Raw genomic sequence first — 13768 nt, 5'->3', positions numbered from 1 at the left:
AATGTATCTTGTTAGGGCATTGCTTATTTTTAATTACCACTAAGTTTTATTGAAATCCCTCCAGTAGACAAACAAATTGACAACTTGAATCTAGTATACCGGGTACACCACCCCCAACTCCTCCAAACTGCAATGTATAATTAGGCCTTACCTTACATTCAAGTACTAAAAAGATTAAGTAATAATTCCTAAGTAACATTCTTACTCCTCAAGACAATGTACTTTTGTGTTATTGCATTCATAATTTCATATACTTCGGTATAAATGAAACTTGAATGGAAATGTAAATAGGAATTTAAAAACATGCATATAAGAGCTCAGTCGGAAACCCACTGCATAACAAGTCAAAAGTCATCATTTAACTCACCTGATCGGCAGCGTTGAGCCAGGACATCACAGAATCCATATTATTATATAATCCCAGCAATTTGTCACACTGATCTAAACAGTTCTGTATTGTGCAGAGGCATTGAATCTAAAGTTTATACCTGAGAGGAAGCAACACATTGACTATCGTTTAAAAACTTTTTACTGGTCATCCAAGATACATTAGATATCTATAGAGTGTTGGTATCAATTGAGCAGACAAATCACTATGTCATTTTCAAAACCTCATATAATTCAAGAAATATCACGATTTTCAACACATAGAGAACTTTTACCAACGTTAACTTCACTCATCAAAATCATATATTCTTTTGGTTACTGGAAATATAAATGTAGTTTGATACTCAATCAAGTTCACAACAAAAATACCACCAGGTGTCAAATATCATAATACCAGTAAATGGTCCCCACAAGTGAGCACTAGACTTTGGTACAAAACTTCAGGTGTTACTTGGCATGTCACCTCTATGTATAACAGTCCGTCCTGTTGGAAACACTTCTTCAATACCTCTTAATAAAGATAGGATTCTTTGAGTTGGCATCCAACATTCCACTAATATTCATCACGAGATAAAGTGAAATAAAACAGCTATAAAACTGTGGTACCATTCCTTAGTCCAGAAACACTGGGGTGACTAACATTCTCTGGTCCGACAATACATCAGGGAGAGGCTGGTGGTCAGAGGGAGGTGGAATTCTGACAGTTTCCTCATAAAGCTGGCTGTCAATGTAACATTCTCTGATCAGACCTTATACATAGAGAGATTGATGGACTGAGGGAGGTGGAATTCCAACAGTTTCCTCTGAATGTTGTAGTCAATCTTTATACATGTGTGCACAGGATATCTGAGGTGGGTTATTTACGAGATTAATCAACAGAGAAAGCAGAGATTTAATTCCATTTACTCTCTGTCTATCTCCAAACCAAACAATCACACATCCCCTTATCGCCACCCTGATAACTTTTCTCCACTCACTGTTCAAAGTTTTCCATTTACACACTTTATTCTCAATGAGATACCTATTGAACACTCTGGTGTACTTTAAAGTTCTTAATTGTAGGAATTTAAGTAGAAAAACATATTTGATACCTTTGGGTCTATCATGGGTATAGTCTCATTGAAAGTTGAAATCTAAGTAGAAACACTGATATTTACAGAAGGAATTTCCATTGTCAAAGACAACTTGTTGAGACTTACCTTTTTCCTGTTTTGTCGCAAATATCTACTCGCCATTCCAAATTTCAAATTGATCAGCAAAAACTTGATATCCGAAATTTAAAACTTGATATCCGAAATTTAAAACTTGATATCCTAAATTTAAAACCCACTATCGCGGCACACTGACAGAAGTTGAGTTAGCGGCGCCCAACAGCTCCATCTTTGAAAAATTAATGGTCCATCAGAATCGGCGAGGACCCTTCTACAGGTGCTAGTCGGACACACCTGACTCCTCGTTAACAGGTGTATGTCCAGGTAGATTCCTCCCAGGTAAATGACAGGGTAGTCTGTCGTGTGTGTAAATAGACTCCAATACACCTGGTATGTATGACTATTGATCAATCTGATTTTTTACTTTGACACAGTGTTACTGCTAGAAGGGTTGAGATCCTCTACAATTCCAATACTCAAAACCGATTGGTCGGGAGCACGTCGATGGTTTTAAATGTCCCGTCAGGGTTCAGGCCTGGTACAAAAGGAGGGCGTCTCCACTGTCATTAGCCATTGTCTTAACGTGCGGCATTTATTCCAAAAATACAACCAATACACCAAATCAATGATCCATGACGATTATAATAAACTATAATATCATAACATCCTAAGGCTATTAGTATATATAGCACTCACAGAACTTTTATCAATGAACACTGAAATAATATTTAATAAATGATCTTTAATACATCAGTTGAGTTAATTGGTATATAATTAGTTATGGTATTGTATTTTAAAGGTAAAACTAGTTAAATGTAAAATGTTATTGTAGTATATAATACAGTCATGTCTATATAGCAGACTAGGACAGATATATCAACAAACATTTCTACATTTTCCCTGAAGTAAATTGCCCTATTAGTTTTTGACCCTGGACGACACTCTCCTGCCCGTATTGCAGTAGAACATAGTAACATAAAAATACCCTTTGCTTTTAGACAGTTTGGTCCTGTTTGGCCTACATGGCCCTCTTTTGTAGTAGCTGGGGATTGTAAGTGATCAAAACCCCTGGAGTATCGAGGATGGTAGCTATGTAACTCAACATCATATCTATATCTATAAGCCCCTAATATGAAATCTAGAACATTTATGGGGAGATGCCAGTCTGTGTCTTATCCTTTGAACAGTTTTAATTAATATATCAATTAACACAGAAATCAATTAATGGCAAGAAAGACTGAAAAGTTTCTGTTGATCAATACATTTTAAAGAAAATCTTTCAAACTTTACACTAACATTCCAGTATTATTGTAACTTTTTGAAATGTAATTGACTTTGTGATTAATTTCAATGAAGTTTGTGTTACCTGTAATAAATTCAAATTCATTGATATTGTTTTCACTTCAATTTAGGTAATGGATCATTAATGATTCAGATTTATTTAAGTCTATTTATAACCATATACATGCTTAATTCTTAAACATTTTCTTCTATCTTTTTTTTTTCATAAAAAATAATGTAATTTGCAATGCGAATGTATGGCTGTGAATCAAATTTGGGAAATAAAAAGAAAAATTGAGTTTGATCATTTTTAGATATTGATTTGACAATTTTGCTTTGCTCAGCTAACAAATCTTTGTAATATGTATGTCCAGGTCAGTAGACAAACAAAACATGGCTGACAGTCGGATTCTCTCACCTGGCTTGTACGGATAAACAAATCAATGACTCGCAACAATTACCCCCCTATACACAATACACCATTTAATTGTTTTCCGGACGCGCAAATTCATTCTACTTTACGTGTTCATCGGAGTACAAATTGTCGCGATGTGTCCGGCTATATACCTGACACACACTAAGTATGGTGTACATGTATACTATAGACATTAACTAATGACTGGTGGTCTGTTGATTGGTATAATTAATGTATAAATATCTGTATGTGACATAAAGACACAGGAGATGAAACATGTCTTACATAAACAGTCAAACTTGTCAAGAGACAAAGAAAAAGTTGTATTTATATGCAGGTTAAATTCTGTATGATTTGGGACCCAAGTAAATCTTTACACCTGTTCATGATATGATAATAACAATGATGTTTACACCTTCCCTACATGCCTGATTTGCATTAGGATGAATTTTTTAAAACTTGAAGAAAGTCTAGCTTTAATAGCATTGTACAGTAGACTGTATCCTTATCAATCACTGTGACTTTCTAAACCTTTTCTTATTTTTGAAGCCATTTCAATAAGTTCCATTTCTGACACATGTTTTATATAAGATATTCCCTTCCTATATTATATCAGTCTTTTTATTTCTACTTTGTGTTATAATTACCTATAGTTTTTCATTCTGCCTATAGAATTAATTTTTTTTTAACTTTAATTTAGTTGTAACCAGTTGTACTTTTCAGTATGGTTATACATCCGTCTACATCTATAAAGTGAACCAAACTGTTTTTGGATTTATAGAATATTTTCGAGCCTAAAATACAAACACAATTACATGTTTTATATGCATGGATTATAAAGTATTTAAGAATCCATTACCCATAGGGAAAATTCTTTAATTACACCAGTTTACAACATGGGGAGATATATAGTTGTGAGCTAGAGCGCTAATTTTTTGTACAAAGATAGACAATTGCAAGCTGCACCACGAATCCTAGTCACATTTGCGAAAATTTCAAAAATGGCCGATATTTTGACCGACAAAGATTTTTGTGAAAAATGCTTTTGTGAGCTAGAGCGCTAATTTTTTTGTACAACGATAGATGGTAAAAAATGATGACAATTCCACAAAGTCCGCGTTGCATAACTTTAAAAATGGCCAAAATATGGCTCCGTAAAGTTCGTCACGTATGAGACGCGTCTCTGCACATCACTTTGCCGGCTTCCTGTTTAAAGGGGTTTTGATATATCACTCTGATGTTTTGCATATTTGTAGTCGGCATAAAAGTCTACAACACTGCCAATTTTCAGGGGCATATCTTTCAAAATGGCTGAGTATTTTCCCGCCAAATATGACAGAATCTTAATAAGTCGGTTTTGCCGCTTAAAAAGGTTTCCGACTTCCGGTACAAAGCGGTTTAAAGTTATGGTTATGATTTTTTGTACATTTATTGTCCGTAATATGATCTACAAAATGGCGGATTTTCAGGTGCGAAGTATTCAAAATGGCAAAGTAAATGCCCGCGAAAGTTTAAAACGATTTAATTTACAACACAACTTTGACCGTCTAATTTCAGACGATTTATCCATGTTGTTTTGAAATATTGATACGATTTTTTTGCACAACCGTACACACGTGCATGTACTACATAATGGTGGTTTTATAGATGCACATAACTGTAAATTAACCTAAGTTTTTACCCGCCAAAAGTTTGACACGGTAAGATTTGAACATTTTTTGCGTTCAACTTTGGCCACTTCCGGTACAAAGTGGTTTTTATATATCGCTTTGATTTTTCAATCGCAAAAAGTCTGGAAAATGCCTGACAATATGGCGTTTTTATGAAGTGGGAACCTCCCATAATGGCCGAGATTTTGCCCGCCAAATTTGACACGATTTATCAAGTTCCGTGTTAGGGCTATTTTTTCGGTAAATCTTGTTGTGAGCTAGAGCGCTAATTTTTTGTACAAAGATAGACAATTGCAAGCTGCACCACGAATCCTAGTCACATTTGCGAAAATTTCAAAAATGGCCGATATTTTGACCGACAAAGATTTTTGTGAAAAATGCTTTTGTGAGCTAGAGCGCTAATTTTTTTGTACAACGATAGATGGTAAAAAATGATGACAATTCCACAAAGTCCGCGTTGCATAACTTTAAAAATGGCCAAAATATGGCTCCGTAAAGTTCGTCACGTATGAGACGCGTCTCTGCACATCACTTTGCCGGCTTCCTGTTTAAAGGGGTTTTGATATATCACTCTGATGTTTTGCATATTTGTAGTCGGCATAAAAGTCTACAACACTGCCAATTTTCAGGGGCATATCTTTCAAAATGGCTGAGTATTTTCCCGCCAAATATGACAGAATCTTAATAAGTCGGTTTTGCCGCTTAAAAAGGTTTCCGACTTCCGGTACAAAGCGGTTTAAAGTTATGGTTATGATTTTTTGTACATTTATTGTCCGTAATATGATCTACAAAATGGCGGATTTTCAGGTGCGAAGTATTCAAAATGGCAAAGTAAATGCCCGCGAAAGTTTAAAACGATTTAATTTACAACACAACTTTGACCGTCTAATTTCAGACGATTTATCCATGTTGTTTTGAAATATTGATACGATTTTTTGCACAACCGTACACACGTGCATGTACTACATAATGGTGGTTTTATAGATGCACATAACTGTAAATTAACCTAAGTTTTTACCCGCCAAAAGTTTGACACGGTAAGATTTGAACATTTTTTGCGTTCAACTTTGGCCACTTCCGGTACAAAGTGGTTTTTATATATCGCTTTGATTTTTCAATCGCAAAAAGTCTGGAAAATGCCTGACAATATGGCGTTTTTATGAAGTGGGAACCTCCCATAATGGCCGAGATTTTGCCCGCCAAATTTGACACGATTTATCAAGTTCCGTGTTAGGGCTATTTTTTCGGTAAATCTTGTTGTGAGCTAGAGCGCTAATTTTTTGTACAAAGATAGACAATTGCAAGCTGCACCACGAATCCTAGTCACATTTGCGAAAATTTCAAAAATGGCCGATATTTTGACCGACAAAGATTTTTGTGAAAAATGCTTTTGTGAGCTAGAGCGCTAATTTTTTGTACAACGATAGATGGTAAAAAATGATGACAATTCCACAAAGTCCGCGTTGCATAACTTTAAAAATGGCCAAAATATGGCTCCGTAAAGTTCGTCACGTATGAGACGCGTCTCTGCACATCACTTTGCCGGCTTCCTGTTTAAAGGGGTTTTGATATATCACTCTGATGTTTTGCATATTTGTAGTCGGCATAAAAGTCTACAACACTGCCAATTTTCAGGGGCATATCTTTCAAAATGGCTGAGTATTTTCCCGCCAAATATGACAGAATCTTAATAAGTCGGTTTTGCCGCTTAAAAAGGTTTCCGACTTCCGGTACAAAGCGGTTTAAAGTTATGGTTATGATTTTTTGTACATTTATTGTCCGTAATATGATCTACAAAATGGCGGATTTTCAGGTGCGAAGTATTCAAAATGGCAAAGTAAATGCCCGCGAAAGTTTAAAACGATTTAATTTACAACACAACTTTGACCGTCTAATTTCAGACGATTTATCCATGTTGTTTTGAAATATTGATACGATTTTTTGCACAACCGTACACACGTGCATGTACTACATAATGGTGGTTTTATAGATGCACATAACTGTAAATTAACCTAAGTTTTTACCCGCCAAAAGTTTGACACGGTAAGATTTGAACATTTTTTGCGTTCAACTTTGGCCACTTCCGGTACAAAGTGGTTTTTATATATCGCTTTGATTTTTCAATCGCAAAAAGTCTGGAAAATGCCTGACAATATGGCGTTTTTTCATGAAGTGGGAACCTCCCATAATGGCCGAGATTTTGCCCGCCAAATTTGACACGATTTATCAAGTTCCGTGTTAGGGCTATTTTTTTTCGGTAAATCTTGTTGTGAGCTAGAGCGCTAATTTTTTGTACAAAGATAGACAATTGCAAGCTGCACCACGAATCCTAGTCACATTTGCGAAAATTTCAAAAATGGCCGATATTTTGACCGACAAAGATTTTTGTGAAAAATGCTTTTGTGAGCTAGAGCGCTAATTTTTTGTACAACGATAGATGGTAAAAAATGATGACAATTCCACAAAGTCCGCGTTGCATAACTTTAAAAATGGCCAAAATATGGCTCCGTAAAGTTCGTCACGTATGAGACGCGTCTCTGCACATCACTTTGCCGGCTTCCTGTTTAAAGGGGTTTTGATATATCACTCTGATGTTTTGCATATTTGTAGTCGGCATAAAAGTCTACAACACTGCCAATTTTCAGGGGCATATCTTTCAAAATGGCTGAGTATTTTTCCGCCAAATATGACAGAATCTTAATAAGTCGGTTTTGCCGCTTAAAAAGGTTTCCGACTTCCGGTACAAAGCGGTTTAAAGTTATGGTTATGATTTTTTGTACATTTATTGTCCGTAATATGATCTACAAAATGGCGGATTTTCAGGTGCGAAGTATTCAAAATGGCAAAGTAAATGCCCGCGAAAGTTTAAAACGATTTAATTTACAACACAACTTTGACCGTCTAATTTCAGACGATTTATCCATGTTGTTTTGAAAAATATTGATACGATTTTTTGAAATTTTTTGCACAACCGTACACACGTGCATGTACTACATAATGGTGGTTTTATAGATCGTGTTTAATGCACATAACTGTAAATTAACCTAAGTTTTTACCCGCCAAAAGTTTGACACGGTAAGATTTGAACATTTTTTGCGTTCAACTTTGGCCACTTCCGGTACAAAGTGGTTTTTATATATCGCTTTGATTTTTCAATCGCAAAAAGTCTGGAAAATGCCTGACAATATGGCGTTTTTATGAAGTGGGAACCTCCCATAATGGCCGAGATTTTGCCCGCCAAATTTGACACGATTTATCAAGTTCCGTGTTAGGGCTATTTTTTCGGTAAATCTTGTTGTGAGCTAGAGCGCTAATTTTTTTGTACAAAGATAGACAAAGATAGACAATTGCAAGCTGCACCACGAATCCTAGTCACATTTGCGAAAATTTCAAAAATGGCCGATATTTTGACCGACAAAGATTTTTGTGAAAAATGCTTTTGTGAGCTAGAGCGCTAATTTTTTGTACAACGATAGATGGTAAAAAATGATGACAATTCCACAAAGTCCGCGTTGCATAACTTTAAAAATGGCCAAAATATGGCTCCGTAAAGTTCGTCACGTATGAGACGCGTCTCTGCACATCACTTTGCCGGCTTCCTGTTTCAAGGGGTTTTGATATATCACTCTGATGTTTTGCATATTTGTAGTCGGTATAAAAGTCTACAACACTGCCAATTTTCAGGGGCATATCTTTCAAAATGGCTGAGTATTTTCCCGCCAAATATGACAGAATCTTAATAAGTCGGTTTTGCCGCTTAAAAAGGTTTCCGACTTCCGGTACAAAGCGGTTTAAAGTTATGGTTATGATTTTTTGTACATTTATTGTCCGTAATATGTTTTGAAATATTGATACGATTTTTTGCACAACCGTACACACGTGCATGTACTACATAATGGTGGTTTTATAGATGCACATAACTGTAAATTAACCTAAGTTTTTACCCGCCAAAAGTTTGACACGGTAAGATTTGAACATTTTTTGCGTTCAACTTTGGCCACTTCCGGTACAAAGTGGTTTTTATATATCGCTTTGATTTTTCAATCGCAAAAAGTCTGGAAAATGCCTGACAATATGGCGTTTTTATGAAGTGGGAACCTCCGATAGATGGTAAAAAATGATGACAATTCCACAAAGTCCGGGTTGCATAACTTTAAAAATGGCCAAAATATGGCTCCGTACAGTTCGTCACGTATGAGACGCGTCTCTGCAATCATCACTTTGCCAAAAAAAAAAAAATAAAAAAAATTTTTTCGGCTTCCTGTTTAAAAAGGGGTTTTTTTGCAATTGACCGTATGGTATATCAACATAATGGGGGTTTTTTAATAGATGCAATAAATGTAAATTAAAAAGTTTAAACCCGCCAAAAAAACGGTAAGATTTGAAATTTTTTTAATTTGCGTTCAACTTAAAAAAACAAAAAAGGTTTTTAAATATCGCTTTTGAAATTCAGTCAAATCGCAAAAAGAAAAAAAATTAACCCAATACCCCTTTTGTTTTTTTTTGAAATAACTTCAATCCCATAATTTCAAATGCCGAATTTAAAAAACCGCCATTTTTTGACACGATTTATCAAGTTCCGTGTTTTTTTTTTTTCGGTAAATTTGTTGTGAGCTAGAGCGCTAATTTTTTGTACAAAGATAGACAATTGCAAGCTGCACCCGAATTTAGTCACATTTGCAAAAAGTTCAAAAAAAAAAAAAAAAAAACATACACCGAAAAAAAAAAAAATTTTGCTTTTGTGAGCTAAAAAAATTTTTTGTAAAACGATAAAAAAAAAAACTGATGACAAATTCCCAAAAAGTCCGGCAAAATTAAAAAAAAAAAAAAAAAAAAATGGCTCCGTAAAGTTAAAAACGTATGAAAAAGTTCTTTGTGTTACTTTTTTTTATCAAAAAAAAGGGGTTTGTTTTAAAACGTCTTAAGCCTTTTTTTTATAAAAACAAAAGATCAACCCAAAAAAAACGTGCACCCGGAAACCAATTTCCCCCAAAAAAAAAAAAAAATTTTATCTTTCAAAAACAAGTAATTTTTGCCAAATTTGAAAATAAATCCCCATCCGCTTAAAAAAAATTTCCAAAACTTCCGGTAAAAAAGCGGTAAAAAAAAAACAAATTTTTTTACAAAATTAAAAAAATTTACCCAAAAATGGCGGATTAAAAAAAACCTTCAAAATGGCAAAATAAAAAAAAAAAAGTTAAAAAACGAAAAAAAATTTAAAAATGTTTTTTGCACCGTTAAAAAAACCGAAAATTTAAAAAAAAAAAATAAAAAAAAAATTTTTAAAAACGTAAAAACCCCCAAAAAACAAAAATCCAAAATTTTTTTATAACCCCCCCAAAAAAAAAAAAAAAATGCCAAAAAAAACCTACCCAAAAAGTTTTGAAATAAAATTTGAACCATTTTTTGAAAACCCATTGTCCGGTAAAATTTTTTTTTTTATTTTTTTTTTTTTTTCAAAAAAATTTGGAAAAAAAAAAAAAAAACAAAAAACAAAAAAAAAAAAAAAAATAGCCAAAAAAAAAAAAAAAAAAAAATTTTTTTTAAAATTTTAAAAAATAACCAAAAAAAACAAAATCAAAAAAAAATCTAAAAAAAAAAATTCCCATAAAATGCAGGAAAAAATTTTTTTTACAAAGATAACAAACTTAAATAAAAACCAAAAAAAGGCCAATTTTGATGATTTCATTTTTTTATTTTTATTTTTTCAATAAATTTTTGTGAGCTAGATAAAAATTTTTTAACAAAGATAAATGGTAATTAAAATGACCACCAATTTTCAAATTTTAATTTAAAAACTTTCAAAAAATGGCCAAATTAAAAATAAAAATCTTAAATATGTAAAACCCCCTTAACCCACTTCCAAGCTTACCCAACCCAAATAAAAAAAAAAATATAAAATATTTTTTTGCAAAAAAAAAAAAAAAAAAAAAAAAAAAATTCCCACCCCACCTTAACCCTTTCCCAAAAAAAAATAACAAAAAAAAAAAATAAAAAAAAACTTAATTTCATTTTTATGAAATATGCTTTTGTTACCCCCCCCCATTTTTTATTTTATAAAACTAAAAATATAATATGTACCCCCTAACCCAAACCCCCAAAAAAAAAATATTTAAAAAAAAAATTTTTTTTTCCCCAATTTCCCCAAAAAAAAAAAACATTTTCAAAAAAAAAAAAAAAAAAATATTTTCCCCCAAAAAAAATTTAAAAAAAAAAAAAAAAAAAAAAAAAAAAAAAAAAAACAAAAAAAAAAAAAAAAATCCGGTAAAACATAGTTTAAAAAATATAAAAAAACCCTGCAAAAAAAAACCCAAAAAACCCCCCCAAAAAAAAAAAAAAAAAACCCAACATGGTTAAAAAAAAAATTTTTTAATCCAGGTTTTAAAAAAAAAAAAATTAAAAAAAACCTAAAAAAAAAAAAATTCAAAAAAAAAAAAAAAAAAAAAAAAAAAAAAAAAAAATTTTAAAAAAAAAATCATCAAAAATTAAACAAAAAAAAAAATCAAAAAAAAAAAATTAAAAAAAAAAAAAAAGATAAAATTAAAAAAAAAAAAAAAAAAAAAAAAAAAAAAAAAAAAAAAAAAAAAAATCCACCCACAAAAAAACAAAAAAAAAAAAAAAAAAAAAATTTGCCAAAAATAAAAAAAATTAAAAAAAAAAAAAAAAAAAACAAAAAAAAAAAAAACTTTAAGTAAACAAAAAAAAACCAAATCACCCTCAAAAAAAACCTCAACAAATCTCAATCCCCAAAAAACCCCACCTACCCACGACTAATTTAAGTAATATTAAAATTCTCACCAAATAACAAAAAAAAAAAAATCAAAAACAAATTTACCCCACCAAACAAAAAAACAACCCAAAAAAAAATAAAATAAACCCATAAAAAAAAAAAATTTTTAAAATCAAAAACCTAACCCTTTACTACCCATGAACCAAACTAAACAAAAAATTTTACCCCCACAAAAAACTTAATAACAAAAAAAAAACCCTAAAAAAAACCTGAATCCCAAAACTTTAAACAATAAAAAACAAAAAAAAAAAACAAAAAAAAAAAAAACAAACCAAAAATCCCTATCATTTATGAACAAATACCCAAAAACCCCTTTGTTTACAAAAACCTGCACTTCCTTTACAAGAACTGCAAAAAAAAATTGTCCCCAAATTTAACAAAAAAAACCCTAAAAAAAAAAAACCCAAAAAAATGCCAATTTTAATCATTAATATAAAACATATCCACCCCATTTAAAAAAAAAATCAAAAATTCCAAAACACTAAAAACAAGTTAAATTTTAAATTTAAAAATACCAAAAAACCCAATTTAACTATTTAAATACCCCCCCACAACCAAAAAAAAAAAAAATGTTAAAAAAGAAAAAAATCCCCCCCAAAAAAAACTTAAAAACATAAAATATGTTTTAAAAAAAACCCTTTATGTATATAAAAAAAAAAAAAAAAAATAAACTTAAATTAAACAAATATGCCCCCCAAATTTACCAAAAAAAAAAAAAACCCAAAAAAAATAAAAAACCTATGTAACATCAATCCCTTTCTAAATAAGATTCATAAAAAATCCCTAAAAAACCTTCATAAAATCAAAAAAAATAAAAAAAAAAAACAAAAAAAATCCATTTGTATATTAACTAAAAAAAAAATTTTTTATAAAAAAAAACCCCCCCCCCAAAATGTTTAAAACAAAAAACTAAAACCCAAAAAAAAAAAAATAAAAAAAAAAAAAAAAACAAAAAAAACCCCATGTCCAAAAAAAAAAATCCCAAAAAAAAACCCCCCAAAACCCCCTAAATGTTTCACATAAAAAACCCCCAGGTTTCCGAAAAAAAACCCCAAAAAAAAAAACCCTTTTATGTTACAAAAATTAAAATTTTTAAAAAATTTGAAAAATTTTACAAAATCCCAAACCAACCCGAAATTTTCATTCAAACTAAACCAAATTCCTATTCAAAAACCAAAAAAAAAAAAAAAAAAAACAAAAAATTTAAAAAAAAATTTACCAAAAAAAAAATAAACCCACATAAACTTTCACCCAAAAAAAAATCTTATTTAACCTAAAACCCCCCATGTCCCCAAACCCAACCCCCCACCCCAAAACCCCCCCCCAAAAACCCCAAAAAAAAACACAACAGGTCCCCCCAAACATTCAAGTACCCAAATTTAACGACCCCAAATAAAAAAAAATTTCCCCCCCAATAAAAATAACCCCCCCCCAAAAAACATTTAAATTAAAAAATACATGGCCAAAAACACCCCCCAAAAAAAATATTATAAAAACAATCCAAAAACAAAAAATACCATTATTTCCCTCCCCAAATACAGTCTTCCCAAAAACCATCCGAAAATTAACCCCCAACAATCCTTTAAAAAATTCCCACAAAAAAAACTTTGTTACAATCCAATTTTAAAACCCAAACCCCCAAATTCAAAAAAAGTCCAAAAAACCCCAAATTAAAAACCCCACCCAACACGCCACAACCCCCAACCAACCACGAATACCAAAAAAAAAAATTTAACCAAAAACCGAAATCTTTTTCCCAAAATTTCTAAAAAAAAAAACTAACCTTTAAAAATAATAGCCCTATTAATCCCCCAACAATTACAATTCCAAAATTCGTATTAAATCCCCACCAAAAAATCCACCCACCATTTTACAGGTCCAAAAAATTTGAATTACAGTATTCAATAAACAAAAACCCTGTAATTTCAAAAAAATATTCAAAAAACATCAAAAAAAAATAAACAAAAATAAAAACCTCCCAAAAAAAAACTGGTTACAAAAAAATAATGTTCCCCCCCAACAAGTATCCCCCCAAAAAAACCAAAAACAATTATCCAAAACATTCATAGTAAAT

At 31.5% G+C, this 13768-nt stretch overlaps 1 protein-coding gene across 5 annotated transcripts in view; it reads right to left on the bottom strand.

Moving 5' to 3' along the window:
- The window catches only part of LOC138332096 (golgin subfamily A member 6-like protein 26), a 115243-nt gene extending 113226 nt beyond the window's left edge, over positions 1–2017 (bottom strand). For 2 of the 5 annotated variants that reach the window (XM_069280052.1, XM_069280053.1), the window contains exons 1-2: positions 1587–2015; positions 368–488 (exon numbers count right to left, since the gene is read on the bottom strand). In XM_069280052.1, coding sequence (XP_069136153.1) covers positions 368–406 — 39 coding nt within the window. In that variant the 5' untranslated portion in view covers positions 407–488; positions 1587–2015. Of the gene's footprint in view, positions 1–367; positions 489–1586 lie in introns of all 5 variants that reach the window. The other 3 variants (XM_069280048.1, XM_069280050.1, XM_069280049.1) reach the window with 3 other exon arrangements.
- Between the last annotated feature and the right edge of the window lie 11751 nt (positions 2018–13768).

This window comes from Argopecten irradians, chromosome 9, assembly GCF_041381155.1.
Source record: "Argopecten irradians isolate NY chromosome 9, Ai_NY, whole genome shotgun sequence".
Classification (NCBI taxonomy): Eukaryota; Metazoa; Mollusca; class Bivalvia; order Pectinida; family Pectinidae; genus Argopecten; species Argopecten irradians.
Note: the sequence above shows the minus strand (reverse complement) of the source record. Positions and strands in the feature narration are given on the sequence as shown.